The 26,049-nt window shown below is 43.9% G+C and overlaps 1 protein-coding gene across 1 annotated transcript; it reads right to left on the minus strand.

Moving 5' to 3' along the window:
• Positions 1 to 293: 293 nt before the first annotated feature.
• Positions 294 to 25,566, minus strand: Dgke (diacylglycerol kinase epsilon). Its single transcript, XM_006972021.4, has 12 exons — positions 24,924 to 25,566; positions 20,076 to 20,235; positions 17,881 to 18,000; positions 15,856 to 15,999; positions 15,411 to 15,568; positions 14,736 to 14,787; positions 12,647 to 12,760; positions 9,268 to 9,339; positions 6,830 to 6,957; positions 6,123 to 6,234; positions 2,153 to 5,847; positions 294 to 2,053 (listed from the first exon to the last, which is right to left on the minus strand). The coding sequence occupies exons 1-11, from the start codon at positions 25,379 to 25,381 to the stop codon at positions 5,668 to 5,670; spliced, it is 1,698 nt and encodes a 565-aa protein (XP_006972083.1). The 5' UTR covers positions 25,382 to 25,566; the 3' UTR covers positions 294 to 2,053; positions 2,153 to 5,667.
• Positions 25,567 to 26,049: the final 483 nt, after the last annotated feature.

Below are 26,049 nucleotides of genomic sequence, written 5' to 3' on the forward strand. Positions count from 1 at the left end.
TTGAGAGACCAGACCAAACTGTTATGTGGGTGCCAGGATTTGAACTCAGCTTCTCATGGTTGTGCAGTAAGTGCTCTTAACCTATTGTGGCCATCCTCACTCAGACCACCATAAGATGTATGTCACCATAACCACAGGCATTATGAATTTTCCATTTTCCTTCGCATTCAAAATACAGGACTTAGAACTTGCTACAAAGTATGTTTGCCCTGCGGAAGACCAATGACGATTTGCTGTAGACTCACAGCTTCTTTTATATTATTGTCTGACAATCACACACCCACCACAAGATCAACTTTTAAGTGCTGAACTTTACATTTTATTTGAAAACAAGCAAACGTATTTTCAACATGTTGTATGCTCTCATTTATATTTCTGTTTGTAGGCAGTGACCACAGGGTGCAGACCCAACTCAACCAAAGCTGCAATGGACGCAGTAATTAACAGCGGCAGATGTTAGTACTGTGGTTAGTGTGGGGACAAGGTGAGAGAAGCCGGCTGGCTGCTCTGATGCAGGCACCTTATCCTCAGTGCCGAGGGTTCAGAGGGAAGTTCTCTCGTGAGAGAGCACTGAGGACCTAGCTAGGCTGCTCTGAACTTGCACAGAACACACTCACAGAACAGAGGGCCAATCTATTCACAGGGATCATTCAAGCGGATCAAGTTGTGAGGAGTACTAGTGGAACCCTGAATTTACGAGAAGATGTACGAGGCAGTTGCCATCCAAGACATGCGGTGCCGTATCTAGCCCTGCATTTTTCTTAGTCTGTCAAATCCGTCCATTCAATCGGAGAGCTATCTTGCTTGGACAATGCCAGAAAAAACTAGGAAAACAATCTAACATCCCAGCTCTCCCTGTTTCAACATTCTATGTCAGTCACCAAAGAGATCAGGGCTCCTTTCTTGTTGAATGTGTTCTGTGCTGGCATCTCCTCTGATGGGAGTATCCTTAACATCCAGGTTATCTTTATGGGGACTGAGGAAACGCCCTTGGTCTAGCATTAGTACCACCATTACATACTTCCTGGGCAGACTATAATCTATATTTGAAGAGTGCTAAATCTTGCCGATGTTTGTATTAAAACTTGACTTTTTAACATGCTTTCCTTGGAATTTTGGGATAAACCCTTTTGAGACCAGTAAACCTCATCCTCACTACACAGCTCGGGGCATCGGAGTAAACGTGCGTGTACGTACATAGAGTAACTGAATACACAGATAATTTCCACACTACAGTCACAACACAAGGAGCAGAGGCTGTTTGGATTTTATGTGCAACAAAAGTGCCACTGAAAGCTGGGACCCGGCCAAGCGACTATCCCAAGTGGCAACTGAGTCCCCCAAAAGAGTATTTTCAGAAAAATATGAAAGTGTAAGTGCATAAAAAAAATTAGAAAATCAACCATGTGACCAAGTCTTCAAAGAAAGTACTTTCCAAATCCTTTAAAAAAATAAAATAAAAAAATAAAAATCTTGAGCTGGAGAGATGGCTCAGCGGTGAAGGGCACTGGCTGCTCTTCCAGAGGCCCTGGGTTCAACTCCTAGTACTCACATTGCAGCTCATCACACACCCTCTTCTGGCCTCCCTGGCACTATCACTGTGTAGACATACATGCAGACAAAACATCTACACACACACACACACACACACACACACACACACACACACACACACACACACACACCTGTTTAAAAAAAAAAACCTTGTTTTTTGAGGCAGGGTTTATGTAGCTTTGACTGGCTGGCTGGCCTTGAACCCAGAGATCTTCCTGCCTGTCTCTAAGATGACTGACACTGTTACCACACCCAACTGAGAACTGTTTTGTAAACAGTGTAAATGCTTTCCATGCTGAAGTCCTATGAGTCACTCAATACAGTGCAGGGGTGGGGTGGGGGGGTGTCAGTGCAGGAAGAGGGGGAGGTCAGTGCAGGGGAGGGTAGTGGGGGGGTGTCAGTGCGGGGAGGTCAGTGCGGGGGCGGTCAGTGGGGTGTGTGTGTCAGTGCAGGGAGGTCAGTGCAGGGGGGAGGTCAGTGCGGGGAGGTCAGTAGTCTCCTGCGAGGCACTGACTGAGGTGGAGAGCAGGCGCTCACTGCCCCACCAGCTCCCCCTCCTCCAAGACTCCACACAGCAGTCTCAAGACTGCACTCACACCAGGAACCACCAATTTTCATGTTAACAGCCAGGTCACCAACTGGATTAGAATGCAAACCATTATTTATTTATTTTTTTGAGATTCTACTTGAGGCCAGGCTGGGCTAGAACTCCACCTCCAGGTGTTGGGATTATAACAGCATACACTACCTACCCAGTACAAACAAGGGTGGTGTTAACAAAAAGAGGCTCCTCTGTCCCATGACCATGCCTGGGCGGAGAATTCACCCCTCACCCCCACTCCTGCCTGGCCTTCCTGGCCAGAGAATACCTGAGATAGAGTGGCTAGGTCTGAGGCTTCTAGAAATACAGGGCATGCTTTGTAAAGGTGAGCCAAAGCAAGAGCATGTACTGTTGCTGAGTGTGACTTCACGATTGGGATGAAGCAACAAAACTATTTTTCTTTTAAAATATGACTAAAAAAACCCAAGTTAACCCAAACAAGAAAATTCTAAATAATAAACAAATCTACTTAACATTCCCTATCCTAAACTGTACAGAAGTTAAAAAAAGAAAGTCACAAAAACCAAATTAGCCCCCCCAACACACACACACACACACACACACACACACACACACACACACACACACACACACACACACAACCCAGCACAGCATTTCTGAATACAAAGTGCATCAGTATTACCATTTTGAACAAAAGTAACACAAACCATCATCTAATCTGTTGCCCTTTCTGGTCAGATTATATATTTAGGTCCACACTGATGTGCAAATTAACATAACCTTTCAAGTTTTCTAGTCAGTGCAAATTGAAAACCCTACAGTGTACATTAGAAATATCTGACTTCCTATCACAGATGAAAATGGTTCTTTCTTACATGCTGGTGGAAGTACTCAGTTTACAGCACAAATAAGAACTTTTCTGAGTCAGTCTATGTTACAACCAGGTACACAAATGTTCAAAAGGCAACTATTACAGATTTTCATACCCTAAAAAAATAAAATAAATAGTTTCACTATCAAATTTTTTATAAATACCAGCTACATTATAGGTTCACAGCTAAGAGTTACAGAAAATCTAAAACACAGAAATTCAGTTAGTTACTTTCCTCCTGGACAACTTCTATTCTAGACAGAAGTGCCTCTGACTCTATGAACTGTAACAAGCACTGGAAGCTACCTGTCTAAGGACCTAGAGGAGCTGCCGGGTATTTGGTGTTTAAGCCACTAAACTCATGAGGTGTCAGGAATGTATTAGGGGAGAAAAAGACAAGAGATGTGAAAATAGATGTTCATAGTTTTTCCTGAGAACATGTAAGTTATGTTGCTACTGAGACAACTTTAAACGGAACAGAGGATCTCATGGTGAACCAGTGTGTGAAGTACAGACCCCTGGTAAGGTAAGCTACCACTACCTAATATATAACTTGCAAACACCAAGTCTTACAAATTGTATTCAAACAAGGCACATGCCTATACATTTATCGGAATGCTGGGTGAACTAGTGTCTAAAAGTGTGAGCTGTAGTAAAACAGTACTGGTGTGTGTTGTGATACGGTACTGGGAAAGCTACACAATGAAATCTGAGTGACTAAGGCTTCAGAAAAACAACACGGTGTGTCATGGGAAGGGGACACAAGGCTGCTCTAACTAGAGTTCCCTAATGATTTCGATTGATAGCCCCAAATTAACGATTTGTTTCCACTACAAATGAGCACTATGAATTACAGGTAAATTCAAGAGTGTGCCTCCGAGGGAGGGTGACATCTTAACAGTCCTGACCATGAATCTAAGGATGAATTTCATTACACTCCAAACAGGATCAGTTCACAGGGGGAAGCTGCAAACCCTCAGTCCACACCCATGACTGGCTGCAGTTAGCCAGTGTGAAGGAGGTGCCTGAGCAAGCGGGGATAGACTTGTGGAACATCTCTCAACGATAGAATTTGGCATCACCTGGGAACAGGTGGAAGAGGTTAATTTAGTAGTGCAAAATTACTTTAGATAATGTACTCACTAATAGACATTACTAAGCTGTCCTTCCAAAAACATGGTCTAGGCCTAAGGTGACTCAGATCAAAGTTTATGGCAATTCACTGACTGTAGATCTATAATAAACCATTAAAAGGGAGATGGAGGTTTTGGGAATAGATTCTAGTCTTTTAGAAATTAATTCATGCAGGACCACCAAGTGCAAGCATGCCATTTGTCAGAAACCCATGGGACTAGATGCTCACTGGGTGTGGCTAGCTGCAGACGCAGTTCACTGTCAACAGCAGAAGAGCACCCTCTAATGGGGAGCCCGTGGAGCTGCAATGAAGCAAAGCTTCGTCACCTCAAGTTCTTCATCACGTGCCCTCCCTTTAGCGGCTGAGGAATGAGCATGGTGAGTATATATGCCATGGAAACCAAGGGAGAGTTCTATGTGGCTGTGACCAGGACGTATGTGACCACACACTAAATAAAGCTGTACAGTCCAGTGTAAATGCTAAACACAAGGATCATGCCTCAAGGTTAATAATAAATTAAGTTAAAAATATATATATATATCTTTCTCACTTGGAAATAAATATGATAAAAGCATCTTAACAGAGCTTCCCTCTCCGAGGGCAATGCTGCTGAAGCCCTACAGTATTTCACAACATAAGACCACTCACTCAATGTGAAGGCAGTCAGTCTGGAATTTTTTTTTTTGACTAAGTAATCTAACTCAGAAGTTTCCCTTATACGTATTTTTTCCCCATTGTCAACACCATCTTTTAATCAATAGAGAAGCTGGTGAATGATAGAGCTTCCAATCCAAAGTGCTCTAAATCTTACCTTAGATTCATCCACCTAATATATGTATACGTGCTAGGAGTGTAGCTCCATGGTAAAGCATTTGTCTAGACTTCCTTCTAGAGGACCCAGGTTCAATCCCCAGTACTGTCCAAACAAACAAAAACAATTAAAAAAAAAAAAAGATTTTTTCATTTCAGCTCAGTATGGTCATTAATACCCAGAGGCCTAAAAATGATGATAGAAAATACACTACTGTGAAAATTCTAAGTATCATCTCTCTTTCCCTTTTCTCCTCAGGGGCTCCTAGAGATCAGAAGGTAGGGTCCATTTGGTGTGGGGTGTGGGAAATCTCAGGAAGCACACTGCAGGGAAAGCCCAGTGTTAACCACGACAGTTCGAAAAGCGAGTTCATTTCTCCCAGGCTGTGTTGTCAGCGTATCAGAAACTAAGGGGGGAAGGATCTTTTCACCCACACCCTGTCTATCAAACATGTCACTCTGACAGTGCATCCTGCAGAGCAAGCCCGTCTTAAAACATCCAGTCAGGCGGAACATTTCATCTTCGTGCAACTTTGTGTTTTTTTTTCAGTTAGTAATAAACGACCAGAGTGTCTCGCAGATGAGTATGTGTTTGTGACACTCAGGTCTAGCTGTGGAAATGCTCTTTACACACCCACTACACTAGGAAGGAAACGAAGACTGGAGTGCTGACAGTACTTCCTGTGGCCGACACGTGTCTCCTGGTTTGAGCAGATGCTGCTTCAGCTCATCCTTCTACTCGGCTTCCTTTCCGTCCTCTTGATCGGAAGTGCTGGAGATGTCATCATCCGACTGCTCTCCAGAGAAGTAGAGCATCAAAGCATGTGTCTTATGTGTGATGGTGACAGTACAGGGTCCCTGGGCCCACGGCTCCCCATCTACCTGCATCGGCATCATTGAACACTTCAGAATCAGCTGAAACCAGGAAGTGATTAGGAAAATGTCAGTTCTAGAGACTACATGCAAGTTTTCCCATCTCCCACTATCTCCTACAGGTCCTCAACCTTTGACTTAAACAAAAATTCATCTGAATCTCCCAAAATACTGTCTGGGGATTTGTTTCCAGTGGGCATTTTCTTTCTTTAGCTGGCCGGCTCCTGCACACCCTGCTACAGTCTCTAGAGGTTAGAGGAAGTGACAGATTCATGCTGTCTTCTCCACATCCGGGCTTGGAAACAGCGGTTACCTACCCGCACTGTATGTGCTTGTCCGATTCGAAAAGGGTTGGCCAGTTTCACTTGGATTTGAGCACAGTGGAAAGACCCATACACTCCAACTACTTCCAGTAAACCATCATCATGCCTAACATTGGAATAAGAAGATATGGATTACAGAGTGCAATCAAATCAAATCATCCACAGAAAGCAGTTACTCTTTTAATAAGGTGGGCCATCAACTTATCTATTTATTTATTGGATTAAAGGCATGCGGCACCAGCACACGCACTCCATCAACTTATTAATGTCTACATTAACATATACAGAAATGAAAGCCTGAGGGAAACGTAAAAGTTTACAAAACAAAATGAAAAACCCAAAAAATCAACCAAACAAAAACCAGAAGGCTGGGTGTAGTGACTCACACCTTTAATCCCAGCACTTGGGATGCAGAGGCTGTGAGTTCAAGGCCAGCCTGGTCTACAGAGTGAGTGCTAGGACATCAGAGCTACACAGTGAGATCCTGTCTAGAAAAGAACAAAACTAAAACAAAAAATAACAAAAATCGGATCACTTCGAAGCAGAGTGAGGAACCCAGACTACAACTGGCTGTAGTGCTTAACAACTGTAATCCAGCTCTAGGGAGGCTGCCTCGGGAAGACTGAGTTCGAGAGTAACATGATTTACACAGGGAGACCTTGTCAAAACCAAACATTCCCAAACCAATCAAATGGACATACCTGGCTAGAGGGTAAGTCTCATCTCCCATTCCTTCCCACAGTCTGCAGCCACCGCCCCAGTATCCAATGTTCAGAACAATAATACCTTCCAAGTTAGGCAGTTCAACTCGCTCACCATCCAGTTCTAGCTTTAAAGAAATGTAAGTAGTTAGTTACTACAGGGCACCCTATTTCCACACCTGTCTACGTGGAACTTAATATGCATATTCACAGATGTGCGGCATGCCTGAGGGTAAGATAACCCCTCAAATTGAAGGCAACCTGCCTGTTCCTTCTCTTTATACAATGAAATGAATTTTTTTTTCTTTCTCCCAGACAGGGTTTCTCTGTGTAGCTTTGTGCCTTTCCTGGAACTCGCCTTGTAGACCAGGCTGGCCTTGAAGTCACAGAGATCCGCCTGCCTCTGCCTCCCAAGTGCTGGGATTAAAGGTGTGTGCCACCACTGCCCGGCGAAATGAATTCTTTTTAAAAAAGACTTATTTACTCATATATTTTATGTACTTGAGTGCTGTCTTTATATATACCAGAAGAGGGCATCAGATCTCATTATAGACAGTTGTTGTGAGCTACCATGTGGGTGCTAGGAACTGAATTCAAGACCTCTGCAAGATCAGTCAAGTGCTCTTAACTTCTCAGCAATCTCTCCAGCCCATGGAATCACTTCTTAATTAGTTTATTCCTGGTGTGTGCGCACACACGTGTGTGGAGGTCAATCTCAGGTGTCACTCCCCAGGTGCTATCCACGTTGGTTTCTGGGAGTGTCACTGCCTGGCTCGTATTTAACTTGGGTTCTGGGGACTGAATTATGGTCCTCACTTGCACTACAAGCCCTTTACCAACTGAGCTATCCATTCAGTCCCAAGTGGAACAGTTTTTAATCATGTTATCAACAACGTTCTTTTTTTCCCAATCCCTACTACCCTGCCATTATTTTAAAGATTTATGCTGGGTAGTGGCGGCGCATGCCTTTAATCCCAGCACTCAGGAGGCAGAGGCAGATGGATCTCTGTGAGTTTGAGGCCAGCCTAATCTACAAAGTGAGTTCCAGGACAGGCTCCAAAAGCTACACAGAGAAACCCTGTCTTGAAAATGGAAAAAAAGATTTATATATTTAAACATTTTATGTGTTGTGTGAATACCTACAAATATGTCTGTGTTCCACCTGCATGCCTGGTGCCGAGGGAGGTCAGAAGAGGGCTTCAGATCCCCCTGGGACGAGTTACTTGGGCACCTTGCTCTGTACAAAACAGAGAAAGCAGTATGGCACCTTACATTCCTAAACCAGGAGCCTGGCACTATCTATGTGTGTTCTCCACTGCCAATCAGTAGGAAACCAGATGACACTCCTCTGTCTTGCACTGCTGACAGTATTCTGTGGAACCCACTACCTCCTCTGTAAATCTTTCTAACAGGCTGTGTACTCCGTCCTCATTCCCCTCTCATTACATCAGCTGGCACAAAGCAAGACATCACTCCCTCATTACAAGCCTTCACCGGCTTACCCTGGCACCCGAGGCAGAACTCAAGTTCCAAACAGGCTGGTATGACACCCCATGGCTGGCCTCTGTCTGTCTGTCTTTAGCCTTGGCTCTTGCTCTCTCCCTTCCTGCAAGCCATGTTCTGCATTGAAGCTCTCTTACAAGCATCTGGGCTCTGTAGGCTCTGGGTTTGACCCCCAGAACCATACTCAATAAAACTTTCATGGAGAATCTTGCAATTCCTTCCCTGCTGGGTAGCTTTTCGGAGGCTTTCAGCTAAGGGTTTGCTGGATGGCCGCAGCTTTCTGGGGCCAGTGTATTAGGCTCCCTACTGCAGGCTCATGTGGTCCATTCTTTTCCCAAGATGTTTATCATTCCTCCCCTTATTTGACAATAGCTTTCGGTTTCTCTAATTAATGTCTTTGTTGTTGTTATTAACTATTACAGACTTTTTCTAGAAGCAAACAAGATACACAAGACTGCTATATGTGATATTAGGGGTGTGTAGCAATACACAATCAACAATGTCCTATTTTTACTGTTTATACATTTTTACTTGCTCTAATATGTAAGAGGTATCATTTAAAACATGAATTCATGTTGAGGAGGCCATCAAGACATGGCTCATTGGTTAAGGGTACCTGCTACTCCCACAGAAGACCTAGGTTCAGTTCCCAGGCACCCACATGGCAGCTTACAACTGTCCTGCATTCTACCTCAGGGGATCTGGTGCCCCCCTCTTTGAGCCACCAGGAACACAAGTGGTACACTTAAATATATGCAGGGGAAACACTCAAATACATAACGAACAAACACAGACCTTAGCCAAGTGTCTGGCACTTGATATCCATGAACACTCAATATCCATGAATGAAGTATGTTTACAGAAAACAGCATTTGTTAAAGAACTTAAGAATCCAGACAACACCCAAGCCTCTAGAAAAGACATTAGTAGCTTACCTCAATTTTTTTATTCAGATCTTTACATTCTTGCACTAAACAATCTTTAGTTCCATAGAATAAATAAACAGCCTACGAAAATGGACAAAATACAGCATTAAAGCATCGAGAAGACACTGTAGCAAAGCTCCTGCTACGCCATAAGCCACTGTTTCCCATTCTGGCCTGGACACTGAGGGACAGAAAAACAGAGATGCCTCGGACAGGCACCCCGATTTCACACCCTTTAACACCCATTCAACATTGCACTTTATCATGCAGCTGTGGTAGGAGAAGTCTAGGTGAACTGTGGCCATGACACATGCGATGTTAATTGTCTCTCTCTTTGGAGATAGGGTCTCATGTAGCCCAGGCTGGCCTAGAATTTGATACTAAGTTTGAATCCTCTTGGGGGCTGAGACTGCAGATGGTTGGTTGTCACCACACCGGGGCTCATGAGGTGCTGGGGGTTACACCCAGGGCTACACGCAAACCATATAAGGGCTCTTCCAACTGAGCAACGTGCCCAGGCCCTCCTTTTTTCCTCTGGTAGGTCTTGCTATGTAGTCGACTGGCCTTCAACTTGTGATTCTCCTGCCTCAGGCCTCTTACTCTGTTAGAATTACAGAATCACCCTTCTCTTTAGAAGGTGACAATAAAGCCCATTATTTTTTGTTTAACTAGTCTGTTTTCAGAGGGAATGTGGGATATGGTTGGGATGCTTTGTGTTTAAACAGCATTGCCTCCTGAGTTATCCAAAAAGTGTATTTTATAAGATTATGTTGAAGTAAGAAAATTCTTTTTTTCCTAGTTCTCCAAATTATTTAAGGAAAATGCATATAAATCTAGCAAACACTGTATAAACACTTTTGAACATAGAAGGGTTGATAGAAGATCTGAAGTTGCCAACTGTATAAAGAGCAACCTTTATTGTCTTAGTAACATTACTTTTAAAAAGATTTTATGTTCTGTGGATGGGTGTGTTGCCTGAATTTATGTCTATGCACCACATGTGTGCTTAGTTCCTGTGGAAATCAAAAGAGGACACCTGATTCCCTGGAACTAGAGTTAGAGAGGGTTGTGAGCTGTCATGTGGGTGCTGGGAATCAATCCCTGGTCCTCTGCAAGAGCACCCAGTGCCCTTAACCACTGAGCCATCTCAACTACCCCCTTGGTGGCGGGGCTGCTGCTGCTGCTGCTGCTGCTTCTTCTGCTTTTGCTTCTTCTTCTTCTTCTTCTTCTTCTTCTTCTTCTTCTTCTTCTTATTATTATTATTATTATTATTATTATTATTATTATTATTACTATCATCAAAAGGGAACTAGTGTCTGTGAAAGAGAGCTCTCCTGGAAATTGTGATGATTTTTTGCATCTATTGGATCCTGTAAGGGCTGCTGCTACAATGTCTGTTTTTATTACCAGTCCCAGGAGTGATTACTGGAATACTAAGAGAGATTTCAAAAATGGCCTGTATGATTTATAAAACTATAATACAACAGCAAAAATATTAGCAGAAGTTAACAAAATACAGCTGCCATAGATTATTTTTGCTCAAGTATAATCTTGGTGCCTGCCAATAATTTCCAGGCACGTGTTGCTTAATGTGTCAGATTTCTCTCATAATATCAATGGTCGAATTGATGACCTGTATAAACAATGATGGGTGGTGACGCACGCCTTTGATCCTAGCCCTCAGGAGGCAGAGGCAGGCAAATCTCTAAGAATTTGAGGCCAGGATTACCACTACACAGAAAAATCCTGTCTTGAAAAAACAAATGTCAAAGAGAGAGAGAGAAACAGAATATCTCAAGTGACCTCTGAATGACCATCACGGTTAAGATGGCAGTTTTCCTTTTCTTGGTCCTCTGCTAGCTAATCTTACAGTTCTGTTATGCTTGTCCATAATAGCTAGACTAGCCACGTACACACTGCATTCAGCCTTGGCCTCTATTACAACCACACTTTATTCTCTTTAAAAAATAAAAAGAGAGGAGCTTTAGGGGCATGGAGATCTTTGTGTTCACAGACATTCACACAGGGTTGTTCCTTCAGGGAACAAGTGAATGCAAAACTTGTTCTTTGCCCAGAAGGCTAAAGCTTTCTAGCCTGGTGACCTTTGTACTACCGTGTGGCCAGAGATTTTTCTGGCACCAGATCCTCCCCCAGACCCTATCATAAGCTTGTTCTTCTCAGTCAATCTACAGAACCCATCTTTATGGACTTTACAAAGAGTTTTGATGGAGTCACGTCTGGTGTGTGTTTAGCTTACCTTGTTCCTCAAGGAGATGTATGTATGCTTTGTTGTACCTGAGGGATTGAGTTAATTATCAGCAGAATAGTTTGCACCAAATTGTCCTGGGCTTAAATATGTTTAAAATAAACCACTTGGGCTCAGACTCCTGAAGTTTGAACCAACACCGGCTCCTGAGTCATGCTGTGCAGAACTGCCTTCTTGTCTCCCGAAGCTCATCTCTCTGCTGTCCATGAAGGTCACAAAGACACCCCCACCCCCCAACCTAGTATGAAATTTCAACTATTTCTAAAACAGAAATAAGGAAACAACTAATTTGCATTATTTTTAACAGTCAAAAGTCACTTTAAAAACAGTGACCAGGTATGGTGGAGCACACCTTTAATCCCAGCAAAGGGCAGGTGGGTCCCTGTAAGTTTAAGGCCAGTCTAGACTACATAGTGAGTTCCAGAACTACACAGAGAGACTCTGTCTCAAAAAAAAAAAAAAAAAAAAAGTAAAGTAAATAAGTAAAAAATCCAGAATCAATAACAACAAACCAAACAAAAACAAAAACAGCCAAGCGTGGATGGCCAATACCTTTAATCCCAGCACTTGGGAGGCAGAGGCAGGTGGATCTCTGAGTTTTAGGACAGTCAGATCTGTTATACAGAGAAACCCTGTGCCCAGAAACCAAAGCAAAGCAAAGCAAAGCAAACCAAACAATACTACTATCAAAGGGATCAGCTATGCTAGGAACTGGAGTGATGACTTCCGCTAAGAGCCATGGGAACAAATGCTCCTTTTCTTACCTCATCTGCCTCGTGGAGCTTTCCTAAGCCAACAGAATGTACTTCTCTATTAGTGACTTAACCAAAAACTTATTTTCCCTAGAATTTCTTTTAGTTCTTTAAGATATACTTTAACATATTCCAATTAACTTCCATCTAAGTAAACTATCCCAACTTTTAATTTTAAAACTCTCGTTATAGTTAACAAAATATATTTATGGATCTTAATTAGAAATCCTATACAAAACAGAGCACGTAAATGTTTCCATGAGTCAGTCTGATCTGAGTCTAAGAGCTGAACTAAGAGTCTAAGAATTGAACTATTGATTTTTACTGTACCTTCGGTGATAAGCAGGAAATGCTATTTTATCCCACACACCTTGTTAAGAATTCTGCTGGAAAACAGAGACGGCGCCTTCTCACGATGAGCGTGAAAATTGAGAGCCATGAGGGCATCGGGTCCAATAGAGAAGTAGTTGTTCATTGTGAACTCCTGGGAGAGAGGAACCGACAGTGACGCTACCAGCTGTGCCACCCACAGTCAACCTTAGTCCCAACTCTTGTTGAAAATGGATACTTTCTGTAGTTACTTTTCAGACTATCATGAACTGCCAGTGAAGCTGTGGGCTAATAACTACAGACATGACTCCCACCTTCCATTTCTACTCAGCATGCCGTATCTCAGACCTCCCAATTTGGAATGGCTCTGCATTTTCTTTTTTGAGACAGGATTTCTCTATATAACAGCCCTGGCTGTCCTGGAACTGATCTGTAGTCCAGGCTGGCCTTGAACTCACAGAGATCCGCCTGCCTCTGCCTCCGGAGTGCTGGGATTAACACATGTGCCACCACCGCCCAGCTGCTCTGCATTTTCTTTTTTTTTTTTTTTTTTTTTCAATAATTGAGTAAAACTGAAATTTATTATATGCCACAGTCGTCCTAGGGACCTCCATGCTATATATATAGCCTCTATGGTTCTATGGGTTGTGGTCTGATTGTTCATTTTATATCTAGAATCCACCAATGAGTGAGTACATACCATAACTGTCTTTCTGGGTTTGGGTTACCTCACTCAGGATGATTTTTTCTAGTTCCATCCATTTGCCTGCAAATTTCATGCTTTCATTGTTTTTCTCTGCTGAGTAGTACTCCATTGTGTATATGTACCACATTTTTTTCATCTATTCTTCCGTTGATGGGCATCTAGGTTGTTTCCAGGTTCTGGCTATTACAAATAGTGCTGCTATGAACATAGCTGAGCATGTATCTTTATGGTATGTATCAGCATTCTTTGGGTATATGCCCAAGAGTGGGATGGCTGGGTCTTGAGGTAGTTCGATTCCTAATTTTCTGAGAAACCGCCATACTGATTTCCACAGTGGTTGTACAAGTTTACATTCCCACCAACAGTGGAGGAGTGTTCCCTTTGCTCCACATCCTCTCCAACATTGGTTGTCATTGGTGTTTTTGATCTGCTGCTCTGCATTTTCTATGCAGGATGTTTTTAATAATGTGTTTTCACAGTACTTGTTCTGTACCTTCTCTGTAACTTTCAGATTCTTTGGGTCTTAACTGTTTATTCTCTTAGTTTGTTTTTTCCCAATTCAGCCTGAATTCTTCAGTCTACATGTCTAGCTCTGATCTCACACCTGAGCAAAAAGTACAAACCTCCAGTCTCTTACTCAATACCCCAGTCATTTGAGTCACCATGACAAACAACTCATTTCATTTCACGCCAAGCCCCAGACTCCTTATTTTACTGGTTAACATCATTTCCACATATCTAATCATAAAAACTAGAAATCTAGAGCTATGTATCTGCTTTCTTCCTCTTGTGGCCATCAGTTGCCAAGTCTTGCTTGGTTGGTCTGACTTTAAAATGCCTTTAAACTGAAAATAAAGTCTCTGAATTGTCCTCAAGGCTCTCCTTGTGTCTGTAAGCTTTGGTCACATCATCTCAGAATATTTTCTTAAAATACAGATTGGGTTTACGGGTACCTCAGTAGCAGAATGCTTGGGCAGCATGCATGAGATCCTGACTTTGATCCTCAGTAAATACATACTTCTCTATTATCGCTGTAATGTTTGCTCTTTACAGACATGCCTCACCTGTGTGTGGGAAATCCTGTGTGCCTTTGCTGGTCTAAATTAACCTGATCTGCCAGGGCAGAACTAAGTGCACCTGGGCAATGTTCTTTTCCACAGCACATTTTCTAGTCCAGCTTGGGGGTGGGGATGTGGTTCAGTGGCAGAGTATTCATTTAGCACCTCCCAAATACAAGCCAACAGAAACCAAACCAAACAACCAGAACCAGCAGTCCAGCGAGCAAGGCAGGCACTGGGGGTTCTGCTCCGAACCCAGCTCCCTTTAGATACCAGGTCTCTCCGTCCTACCCGCCTGGAATGGTGGGCCACAGACACTGTGTGCATTTGCCAAACTGCTCACAACCGAAGCACTAAAAACGTACCTTGGGTTTTCTTAAATTGTAGTATCCTTTGTTTGTTACCTGCACTTTCCATCTAAAAAACAGAAGTTAAAAAAAAAAAAAAAGAGTACTTTTAACCAAAGCCTATATTCTAGATAAGCTGACATGAAAATTTCAATGCCATTTTAAAGCATCTGAGGACGTACCCACATCTAAGTGTGCAAATTTATAACTGAACTATTTACAATACCAAGAACAAGACATCAAAATCTGTTATAAGTAGTTAGTTCTTTCCACTTAAATTACATTTAAATTGTTTTTGGTTTCTTTCTTTTTTTTTAAGATTTATTTATTTATTAAGCACACAGTGTCTGTCTGCATGAATGCCTGCACGACAGAGGAGGGCATCAAATCCCATTATAGATGTCACCATGTGGGTGCTGGAAATTGAACTCAGGACCTATGGAAGAGCAGCCAGTGCTCTTAACCACTGAGCCATCTCTCCAGCCCATGTTTTTGGTTTCTTGAGACAGGTTCTTAACTGGATGGCCCAGGTTGGCCTCAAATTCATGGCAATTCTCTCCTGCTTCAATCTCCCAAATGCTGGCCTTACAGGTATGAGTTAGCATGCCTGTCCAACATCAGTGAATTTTATAGCTACGCAAGTCTTCATTTCAACAAATCAAGTGACAGACTTGCCAGCACAGTGTAACTTACCGGTCTAGTTTGACTCCGTCTGCTTCCATTACATTCCTTAAGACCTGTGCAACCGGGATTTCTCCAGCATAGCCTGTACCCCAGCCCAGGGTATTGGACAGATCGTTGCCTGTTCCCAGGGGTAAGACTGCAACCTGTGGAATGTACTTTTCTTGTCCCTAGAACAGAGAAGATGTACTGCAGATTTTTCTCGTTAGATTATTTGTAGCACAATGGTATTTCGTAAAATTTAAAGACTAAAGCAACAAAGACAAAAATAAAACAACTGTAGGTTGTAGTAACTCCTGAATCTCAGTGTTTCATTCCTAACTGGCTTCATCTTCTAGTAGTCACCTGCTCCTTTCATTCTTTCTGGGGGTGGTGCTAGGAACTGAACCTACACATGCTAGGCAAGTGCTCTACTGCATCATCAGCCCCCATTAGAGTAGTTCTTAAAGACAGATACCTTAATCTTCATTTCATCAACTGCATCGAGGACCCAGCCCACAGTGCCGTCCCCTCCACAGACAAGGACTCGAACTGAGTGATAAGGAAGAAGAGTGCACAGCTGTAGGGCTTTGATCGGGGGCGTCTTAGTTACATCAAACACCTGAGAATAAGAGAACAAGAGAAAGACCATGTTCACTCCACGCTGTCCTTCCTGCAGATGAACAGAGCAGCAGCTGAGCAGTAGTGCTGGCTATTAGCTGTCTCCTCTGACAGCTCCCGAGACAGGCCAGATCCCCTATAGGAATATTCCTATTCCCATCCAGTCCACTGACCTACAAAGGAGGAACTGGCCTCATTGTACTGACTAGGACACAGGCCCAGGAGGGTAAGTCAGCTGCCCGTGATTCTGCAGAGAGTCTAAGTCTACAATACCATTTGATTCCTTTCTATTCACATCAAACTAGAGCGTGGTAAGCTCACCTTTAGCTAGTATTCTGTACTTTATGCTTTAAAAACAAAACTAGTGCAAATTTCTAGAAACTAATTAATTTTGAAAAATACACTATGACCTGAAATGTAAGGACTCCGAATATCTGTAAATATTTACTGACACACGAAAATACTTAAGAGACTAATGCCCTCTGTACAGGTGACTTCTGTGGTATAGTTTAGAGTAATCCAAATGCAGGGACAATCTCTCAACTAGATAAATCACCAAGTTACCTGTTAAGCTACTTTCGTCCCTGGGTTTGGAATTATGAGGCTATATTCCAAAGGGAGAAAATATTTACATCTTTGAGGAAATGCAAATTTGTGCATCTTACTGTTAATGGTATTTTCCCTTTTTGGTGCTAGGGACTGGATCTGGGGTCTTGCATGTTAGGCAGTTACTTTATCATTGGGTTACTACTTCAATATGAAAATGTTCTTTACATTTTACACTTACAGAAGGAAAAGCAATTACATTTTTGATCACTACAAAATGGATTGTTACCTGCTAGCATAGTCACACAATCTTTTTCTAAAAAAATGTGTTTTTGAGCCGGGCGGTGGTGGTGTACTCTGTTAATCCCAGCACTCAGGAGGCAGAGGCAGGCAGATGTCTCTGAGTTCGATGTCAGCCTGGTCTACAGAGTGAGTTCCAGGACAGCCAGGGCTGTTACACAGAGAAACCCTGTCTCGAAAAATCAAAAAGTAAATAAATAAATAAATAAATAAATGTTTTTGAGAGAGGATCTTACTGTGTAGACTGGACTGGCCTTGAAATTAAAAATCCACCTGCTTCTGCCTCCTGTGTACTGGGATTATAGGAACATGCCATTATCCCTGGATCATGTATATTCAGTTCTCATGGCATGCCTCCCCTCATTTTAAAAATCAAGGTATAATTTACTTATCAAAAAAAAAATTCCTCTGTAAAAATGAAAAAGTAGTTGATTTTGGTTTGTGCAACTACTATAATAATCCAGTTTACAACATTTTTTTTTTTTTTTAAATAAGATGTCTCAAGGTCCCTTTATAATCATTTCCCATTTCTGTCCCCAGGCAGTTAAGTTTACCCCCACTCTATTGATTTGTCCTTCTGGATAGGTCACATGAATAAAATAATACAGTGTGACTGATCCCTTCAGCCTTGACTGATTTAGCAGTGCCGTTTTAAAGTTCACTTGTTATCATGCACAGTTTGTCTCTCATTCACTGAAAAGTATTCCACTTTATGAATACACAAGTTGTTTATCCACTCACCAGCCGAGCGGTCGAGCTGTTCCATTTTTAGGCAATTATGAATAACACTGCCATCTAACATCTGGACCCAAATCTCTGTGGGACATAAGGTTTCATGTCCCTTGAATGGGATTGCTAGGTGATATGGTTTTTGTTTTATTATATATTTACTCTATATAAAGACTTGAATCTTTTATAATTATTATTCTTTCCTGTGACTAGGTAGTGACTTCAGGCATCAATAACCATTGCCTTTCAGGAAAAGTAACAGCTGAAAATAAGGAGACCCAGGAAGCAAGGTTTTCTCTGTAGTTACCTGGACTGGATTTAACAGGATCCTAAACTCTCCCAAAAGTCCTTCTCCCATGTTGGTTCCGCTCCGAGAGTTGGCCAGGATTATTAATGGGGTCCACTGCTTTCCAAACTTAGAAGCTAGCTAAAAAATGAACATGAACAAAACGGGGTTAGTGTCTGAGAGATGGCAAACAGAAAACTTCCCTTAGTAGCAATGCTGCTATAATTCGCTGAAATAAGAATTATACCAGTACTATCAACACAATAATGAGAAACAAGCCCAAGAATGGCAGAGGACCTTATAGCTTGACCTTTTACTCAATGTAGACTTCTTGTGTGCATACGTCTCCACGTAACGGTGAGACCCCCCCCCTCGGATATTTTCCTCAGGAGCCCCCTCCTCTCCTTCCTCTCTTTTGAGACAGTCTCACTACATAGCCTTGGTTGGCCTGGAACTCACAGAGATCAACCTACCCCTGCCTCCCAAGTGCTGGGATGAAAGGTGTTGGTCACATACCCACCAGGAGAGGCTATCTTCTTTCTTGAAATAAGGTATCTCGATAGGTCATGGGAATTGTCAGTTATGTAGGCTGGCTAGCCACCAAGCCCCAGGAGTACTGTGTTCCTCAGGCAGGGATTACAAAGAGATGCTGAGGACTGAGCTCAGGTCCTCAGGCTTGCATGGCAAGTGTTTACTGACCGAGCCACTTTCCCAGGCTCCAGTATTCTTTCCACATCATCATTCTGAAGAAATTAAATTAAATGTAATCAATCTGCCATGTATGCATGTATCCTCAGAAGCCAGAGGGTGCCAGATAATCTGGACCTGGAGTTACAGACAGGTGTGAGCTGCTATGTGGGTGCTGGGAATTGAACTCGGGTCCTCTGGAAAAGCAGCCAGTGCTCTTACTGCTGAGCCATCTCTCCAGCCCCTTTATCATTCTTTAAGCAATATTTTCATGAGTCTCTTGAAGAGGATTGGAATGTGGTTCCCAGAACCCACTTCAGGTGGATCACAACAGCCTAGCAGAAGTCCTTTTGAATATGAATATCCAAGCATATCTAAATGACTTCCGACTAATACTGTGGGGGCTGGCAAGATGGCTTATCAGGTAGAAGCTTATCGCCAAGCCTGACACCCGAGTTCAATCTCTGGGGCTCACTGGGAGAAAGAAAGAACCAATTCCCAAAGTTATGGCACATGTACACCCCACCCCCATGAAATAAATAAATGTAATTAACATTTTAAAAACATTTTATTTTCATTTTCAGTTTTGTGTGTGTGTGTGTGTGTGTGTGTGTGTGTGTGTGTGTGTAAGTGTAATGTGTATGTGTGAGAGCAGGTATCCATGGAGTCACACATGTGCTTATAGTACACGAGTATACACGAAATGAATAAAAAACTTTAAAAGAACTCATTAATAAAGCAGTCCATGCTACTGCTAAATCAGATTAGTATAAAATTAAGATGAAAATGGTGTTCTTAACCATTTTCATTGATTTTTCTAATTTTGCTTCTAAAACAATCACACTCATCACATAATTTTCAACACAATTGCTACGTTCAAATACTTGAAACATTACATAGGTTGAGTGTCCTTTATCTGAAATGCTTGAACCAGAAGTGTCTGTCTGTCTGTCTGTCTTTTTTTTTTTTTTTTTCTGAGAGAGTTTCTGTGTGGCCTTGGATATCCTGGAACTAGCTCTGTAGAACAGGCTGGCCTCAAACTCATAGATCCACCTGCCTCTGCCTCCTGAGTGATGGGACTAAAGGTAAGTGCCACCATGCCTCGCCAGAAGTCTTTCTTTCTTTTTCTTTTTTGGTTTTTTGAGACAGGGTTTCTTTGTGTAGCCTTGGCTGTCTTGGAACTCACTCTATAACCCTGGTCCTATGAAAGAACAGCCAGTACTCTTAACTGCTGAGCCATCTCTCCAGCCCCTGGTCCTTAGTTTCTGCTCTGCATTCCAGAACTTGCTATCTAGACTAAGCTGACCATGAACTTTTGGTCCTACTGCCTTGACCTCCTGAGTGCTGCTTTAAAGTTGTTTGCAGTCATGATGGACTGTGGGCAAGGTTTTATGGCTTACCGTAATGACCTTTTAAACCCCTTAACCTCTTATTTACTTAATTCCCCTTTTTCCCCTCAAATACAAAGAATTAACTATCTTACATACCAACTTTAAGTGAATAAATTTGTAAGAAAATAAATTAATTACCGCTTCATAATCGGTCTTTTTGTCTTTACGCATCTGGTTAATGGAAGTTAAATAACCTGGTGGGATGATGAGATTCTTGAATTCTCCAAAATCACACTTTTCATTCTTTAAGCTGCTCTTCATGCACTCATCATGGACTGTTTTCTGGCACCAAACGCACCTGAGGAAAGAAGAAACAGCTGTCAATTTATTTTAAACCGGCGTTCCTAGTCCACAAACCACACTTGTGTCAAAAGTTAAAACAGTGTATCCACACACAAATAAATGTAGTAAAAACACTGCACAAACATATACTCCCTATGACCATACTTTTAAAAATGCACAAATAATTTCTCAGGGCAATTTTGTAACATGGTAGACACCTGCAGGTACAAGCCCCTAACAAGGTCAATCTAAAACAACAGCTGTACGTGTTAGAAATGTGTGTGCTTTAGTGTAAACCTGTTCATGACATCTGTAGTTCCTCAGATGTGGTTTGGCAATTTTCTCCTTGTGTGTAGAAAGTAGAGCATCCTACTTTTAGGAGCTGACAAACAGTTCCATGTCTGCCTCTGAAACAAAGATAGAACTCGTGTATCCAGATTTGCCTCTGTGTTGGGTACCAGTGCCAACGACAGGCAGGAACAGTGTTGGCAAGACTCAGGCTTTCTATTATTAATCTGCTAAGCTATTTAATCCACTCACAGATAAGACAGATCTGACTGAGCAAATGCAGGCCACCAGAGAAGGACAGAATTAACTCATTTAAAAAGGAGGGAATAAACACTTTTCTGTCAGATGTGAACTCTTGGCGTTTGATTTTAAAAGTGTTTTTTTTTTTTTTTCCTTTTGGATGTTGAGATTTGTCAAGTAATTACTGTTTACTCAAGAGTTCTATTGATGGCTAAAAATAGATACCTGTACCATGTGTTGGAGACAATGACAACACAACTTGCTCATGCCATTTATAAATACCGGCTTTCAACGTCAGAAACTGTAATAGGTGGTTATACAGTTGATGTGAACACACCCATCTACCGGTGGCGTTCAGCTAACTACTATTGTATATGGCATTATTGTTTTGAGATAAAATGCTGCTATTTGATCCTCTCCAGCCTTGAACTCTTAATTCTAATGCCTCAGGTTCCAGAGTGCTGGGATTATAGGCAAGTGTCACCAAGCCTAACTTGGGTAATTTTTTATTTTCCTCCAGTGCTGGGGATGGACCTCAGAACTTATTCACGATATTCAAATGTTCTATTACCTTCCTACCTACATCTCCAGCTCAGCTAACTCTAACCTACTATATTTTATTTATTTTTCCTTGAACATCACATTTATTTATGGGGAAAAGGGTCAAATTTCACTACCAATTTTTTAAGCTAGGTAAGACTGAGACACTGATCTACTTAACTATTTAACTTCCTATTCAGGAGTGCTGTTCTGGTATAAGACAAACCACCCCCCCCCCCACACTCCAAAACAAAAACCTATAGTGCTAAAAAAAAACAAGGGGCTGGGGAGATGGCTCAGCAATTAAGAGCATTTGTTACCAGGTGGTGGTGGTGTATGCCTTTAATCCCAGCACTTGGGGGGCAGAGGCAGGCGGATCTCTGTGAGTTCGAGGCCAGCCTGGTCTACAAAGCGAGTTCCAGGACACCTAGGACTGTTACACAGAGAAAGCTTGTCGGGGGGGGGGGGGGGGGGGGGAACCAAACCAAACCAAACAAATGAGAGGGGGGGGCATTTGTTATTCTTGCAGAGGACCTGGGTTAGATTCCCAGCAACTACATTATCAAACCTGGGGCTTCATACATGCTAGGAAGGCATTCTACCAACTAAGCTACATTCCCAGCCCCTAAACACATTTTTTTTTTTTAAGTACTATTCATTAGTGCCTAAAAACTTGCCTTGATGGTAAAAAAGAAACCCTACTGTTTTAATCTAGAGGTCTCTGATAATTAGGTCAACTGGTTTTGCTTTTTTTGTGAACTTAGTTATGGGCTATATCCATTTTTTTTCTTTTCTTTGAGACAAGGTCTTACCATGTAGCCTTGGCCACATCCATCTTTCTTTAGTTTTTAGAGACTTCCATATATATTCATCTACCCACCTATCTATTTATCTTCTAATGCATCACTTATGTGTTAGAGAGGCATTTGTGGAGGTTAGAGGAACACTTCTGGGAGTGTTTTTCCTTCCTCCGTGTGGGCCCTGGAGACTGAACTCAGGTTGTAAGACTTGGTGGCAAGAGTCTACCCACTGAGCCAGCTGATGACCCTTCCATTAGGTTCTGATAACTGCATACACATTCATGGACCCAGAAATCTTCTTTGTCATAGTTATTAAAAATGTGTCAGTTTGTCTTTAATTTATTTATTTATTGAGACAGTCCCATGTATCCCAGGCTGGCCTTGAACTCTGTAGCCAAGGATGACCCTGAACTTCTGAGCCTCCCAACGTGGGAGCTTCGAACTGAACCTGGGTCCTCTGGAAAAACAACCAGTGCAATCACTGAGCACCACTCCAGCCCAAATATAAGGAATTCTTTTTTGTTTGCTTTGTCTTTTGAGACAGGGTCTCACTATGTAGCACTGGCTGTCCTGCAACTCACTATGTAGCCTAGGCTGGCCTTGAACTCACAGAGAGCCTCCGGTCTCTGCCTCCCAAGTGCTGGGACTGAAGGCATGCACCACCACGCCTGGCTAATGAATTTTTAAATGCAATCCAACCCCTTACTTCCATGAGAAAAGAAGTGAGAAGAGCAAAAGGCAGGCTGGGGAAGGACAGACAGTGGTTGGGGTAGACGCAGGACTCTACGAAAACTCACGGAGAGTGGCTTCCAGAGGAGAGCAAGCAGGATGAAAGAGTAGTTACATGTATGCGTGAAAATACCAAAGAGACACTATTTTGTATATTAATCCAACACATTTTTGAAAAGTTAAACGTGAGACTAGAGAGATGACTCAGTGGTTAAGAGCAGTGGCTGCTCTTGAGGACCCAGGTTTGATCCCAGCACCCATCTGGCAGCTCACAACCCTCTGTAACTCTAGTTCCAGATCAGATGCCTTCTTCTGGCCTCCCTGGGTACTAAGCACAGTGTGATGCGCAGACATACACACAGGCAAAAGACTCACAACACACACAATTAAAATTAAGTCAGATTTAGGAATATGGTGACCATATGCTTGGCTTGGAATATCTTGATTTAAGCTTATTTTTTGGGCATAATTATTAATATTGCTCTTTTCTGCTCTCAATGTGTTTTAGTGTGGACAATAAATTCATAGATAACAAGAATTTTAGCCAGGCAGTGATGACACATGCCTTTAATGCCAGCACTCAGAAGGCAGAGGCAGGTGGATCTCTGAGTTTGAGGCCAGTGTGGGCTACATAGCAAGTTCTAGGACAGCCAGGGCTACACAAAGAAACCCTGTCTTGAAGTTTTTTTTTTTTTTTTTAAGAGAGGATGGAGAGATGGATCAACAGTAAAGAGTGTGTACTGATCTGGAAAAGGACCCGAGTTTGATTCCCAGTACCATGCTGGGACGCTTACAACCTACAACTTCAGCTCTGGTGTATGTGTTCGTGTGCCACCCTCTGTGGTCTCTGTATCCACACTCATGTGTACATACCCCCCCACACAGACACACAGCAACTCCACAGCTAGGGTCACCTTTGTGCTTCAGCACCTCAAAATACGGGTGGGACTTTCTATGTGTTGGGAATAAAACCCCTTACATGGTGGGATCCAGACCAGGCTCTGACCCAGGGCTGGGTGTCAGAAGTCGTGGGAACCAGTCCCAGATTATCTTTAACTGCTCAACAAGCCGGAGGAAATGATCTGCAGGGCAGCACTGCTTTCCACCAACCCCCAACACAGACGCCTGTTTAAGACAGCATTCCACACGCAAAATGCACTCTTCACTGTATATGCTGAAGCCATAAAAATATTCTCAGTTTAACTCAGGTGACTCATCTGAGACACTAGTCCTGGAAGATGCGACAAAAGAAACATTCCTTTCGGAGCTGGTGAGGCCCAACAGCCGGATGACTTGAGCCGGAGTCACAGGACTCACGTGGTGGAAAGGGAACTCCACAGAGTTGTTTTCTGACCTCCACATAATGCAACTCCATTGCCAATGTGCACCCCTCTCATAAGCATTACTAATAGAAGATGCAGAAATATTCTTTTTTTTTTTTTTTTGCCTTGTGTCAAATTCTTGACTCTGACACCAAGAGCCGTGTTAGGAAAAAGAAATGTAAAGCGCTGCTTTGGGATGACCCTCGTTTTCACTGTTCCAAACCAAGAACCAGTTGGTTTGTGACGAGCAGAAAGGTACTTCGTGTGCCCTTCATTTTCCCTGATATAAAATGGGGTGCTACTGAGTAGCCACAAGGCAGGCGGCAATGAAGAGGTCTCTGATGAACATTAAGAGCCCTGGCAGGGGTGGGAAGGTAGGGGTGGGTTGGTGGTGGAGTCCAGATGGCAGAGTGCATGAGTAACATGTTCAGGGCCTTTGAGTTGGAACCCCAGCCCCCCACGAACTGGCCTGTAATCTCAGCACTGGAGAGGTGAAAGGCAGAAGGATCAAAAGTTCGAGGTCCTCCTCTGCTCTCCAGTGACTCTGAGGCCAGCCTGGGCTGTGGGAGACCCCGTCTCATAAACGGGGTGGGGTGGGGTGGGTGGGTGGGTGGTGCTGGGGAAGCAACATCTATCTAAATGGAACTGCCATGAACGCCAGGGATGCTTGTGAGCGATTCAGGCCATTCGCTGCGTTGAATTTAGGTCTCTTGACCCCGTGTTTGCAAACCTGCCCCCCTCCCTCCCCCTCACAATCCCCCCCTACCCTCTCACAAAGGCCATACCTGTAATCGCAGAGCTTAGGCTGGCTGCCGCACAGCTGCTTGCAGACGACACAGGAAGAGCACAGGGGCACGTTGCCGCGGATCCAGTGGTGAGGCATGGCATCTGCGGCCCGGCTGTCGTTCTTGAGCATGATCTCCTTGCACTGGAAGCGCTTGTCCGCCTTCTTGAGACAGCCCTCGTCCACGCGGAGCCCACAGCAGTCGCAGAAGGCTCCCTGCAGGATGTGCTGCGCGCACACGCAGCAGTAGGTGGGGTGGCTGAACAGGTCGGTGTCACGCCAGCCGTGCTTGCTCTTGCGGAAGATGTCCCTGCGATGCAGCTGCCGGCGCGAGCGCTGAAGGCTACACCACAAGGTGATCAGCACCGGCAGCAGCACGGAGCACAGCGTCCACAGGACCAAGTGGCCGTCGGGAAGCAGGCCCCGGGTGGGCGGACTGGTCCGCTGGTCTCCCTCCATCTTCCCAGGCTGGGGCGTGGCCTAGAGGGAGCGGCCGGGTCCCGCGGGCTCGCCTTTAGGACTCGCAGCGTGGGGTGGCGGCTCGCCCTCGCGGCGCGCGGCCTCGGCCCCCGGGCCCGCACCCCGCGGGCTCGGTCCAGCGCAAGGCCAGGCCCGCAACACTGAGCTCACAACGGCCGTCCCGCGGGGGTCTCGCCCGCGCCCCTCTCGCGAGGTCTCCGGGGAGCTGAGCCCGCTCGCGCGGCCCCGGGGTTCTACCTGCGGCCAAGCCCGCGGGCGCCGTCCCACCCGCACGCTGCGAGACCTGCGTGGGGGGGAGGAGGCCGCGCTTGTGGCGCGCACCTGCGCAGTCCGCACGCTGGCCCTCCGCGGCGATGGGTGGGCGGGGCCTGACGCTCCCAGAGCATGGGCGGGGTCGGATAGGACCCAGGCCTATGATGGCGCATTCCGCTGGTGGGGCGGGGTTAGAAGGAGGCGTGGCCTGCGCAAACGAAACCCGTTTATAGGCGGGACGAGATGTGGGGCGGGGCCCGCGGTGGCGCTCCCCTTGAGTGGGAGGGGTCCAGGTATGAGGGCGGGGCCAGATCTGGGGGCGAGGTGGGGGCTGGAGGTGGTCGGGAATGTGGAGAAAACGTGACTGATCTGAAGCCTAGGAAAGGATGGGCACC

The sequence above is a fragment of the Peromyscus maniculatus genome, chromosome 8, assembly GCF_049852395.1.
Source record: "Peromyscus maniculatus bairdii isolate BWxNUB_F1_BW_parent chromosome 8, HU_Pman_BW_mat_3.1, whole genome shotgun sequence".
Classification (NCBI taxonomy): domain Eukaryota; kingdom Metazoa; phylum Chordata; class Mammalia; order Rodentia; family Cricetidae; genus Peromyscus; species Peromyscus maniculatus.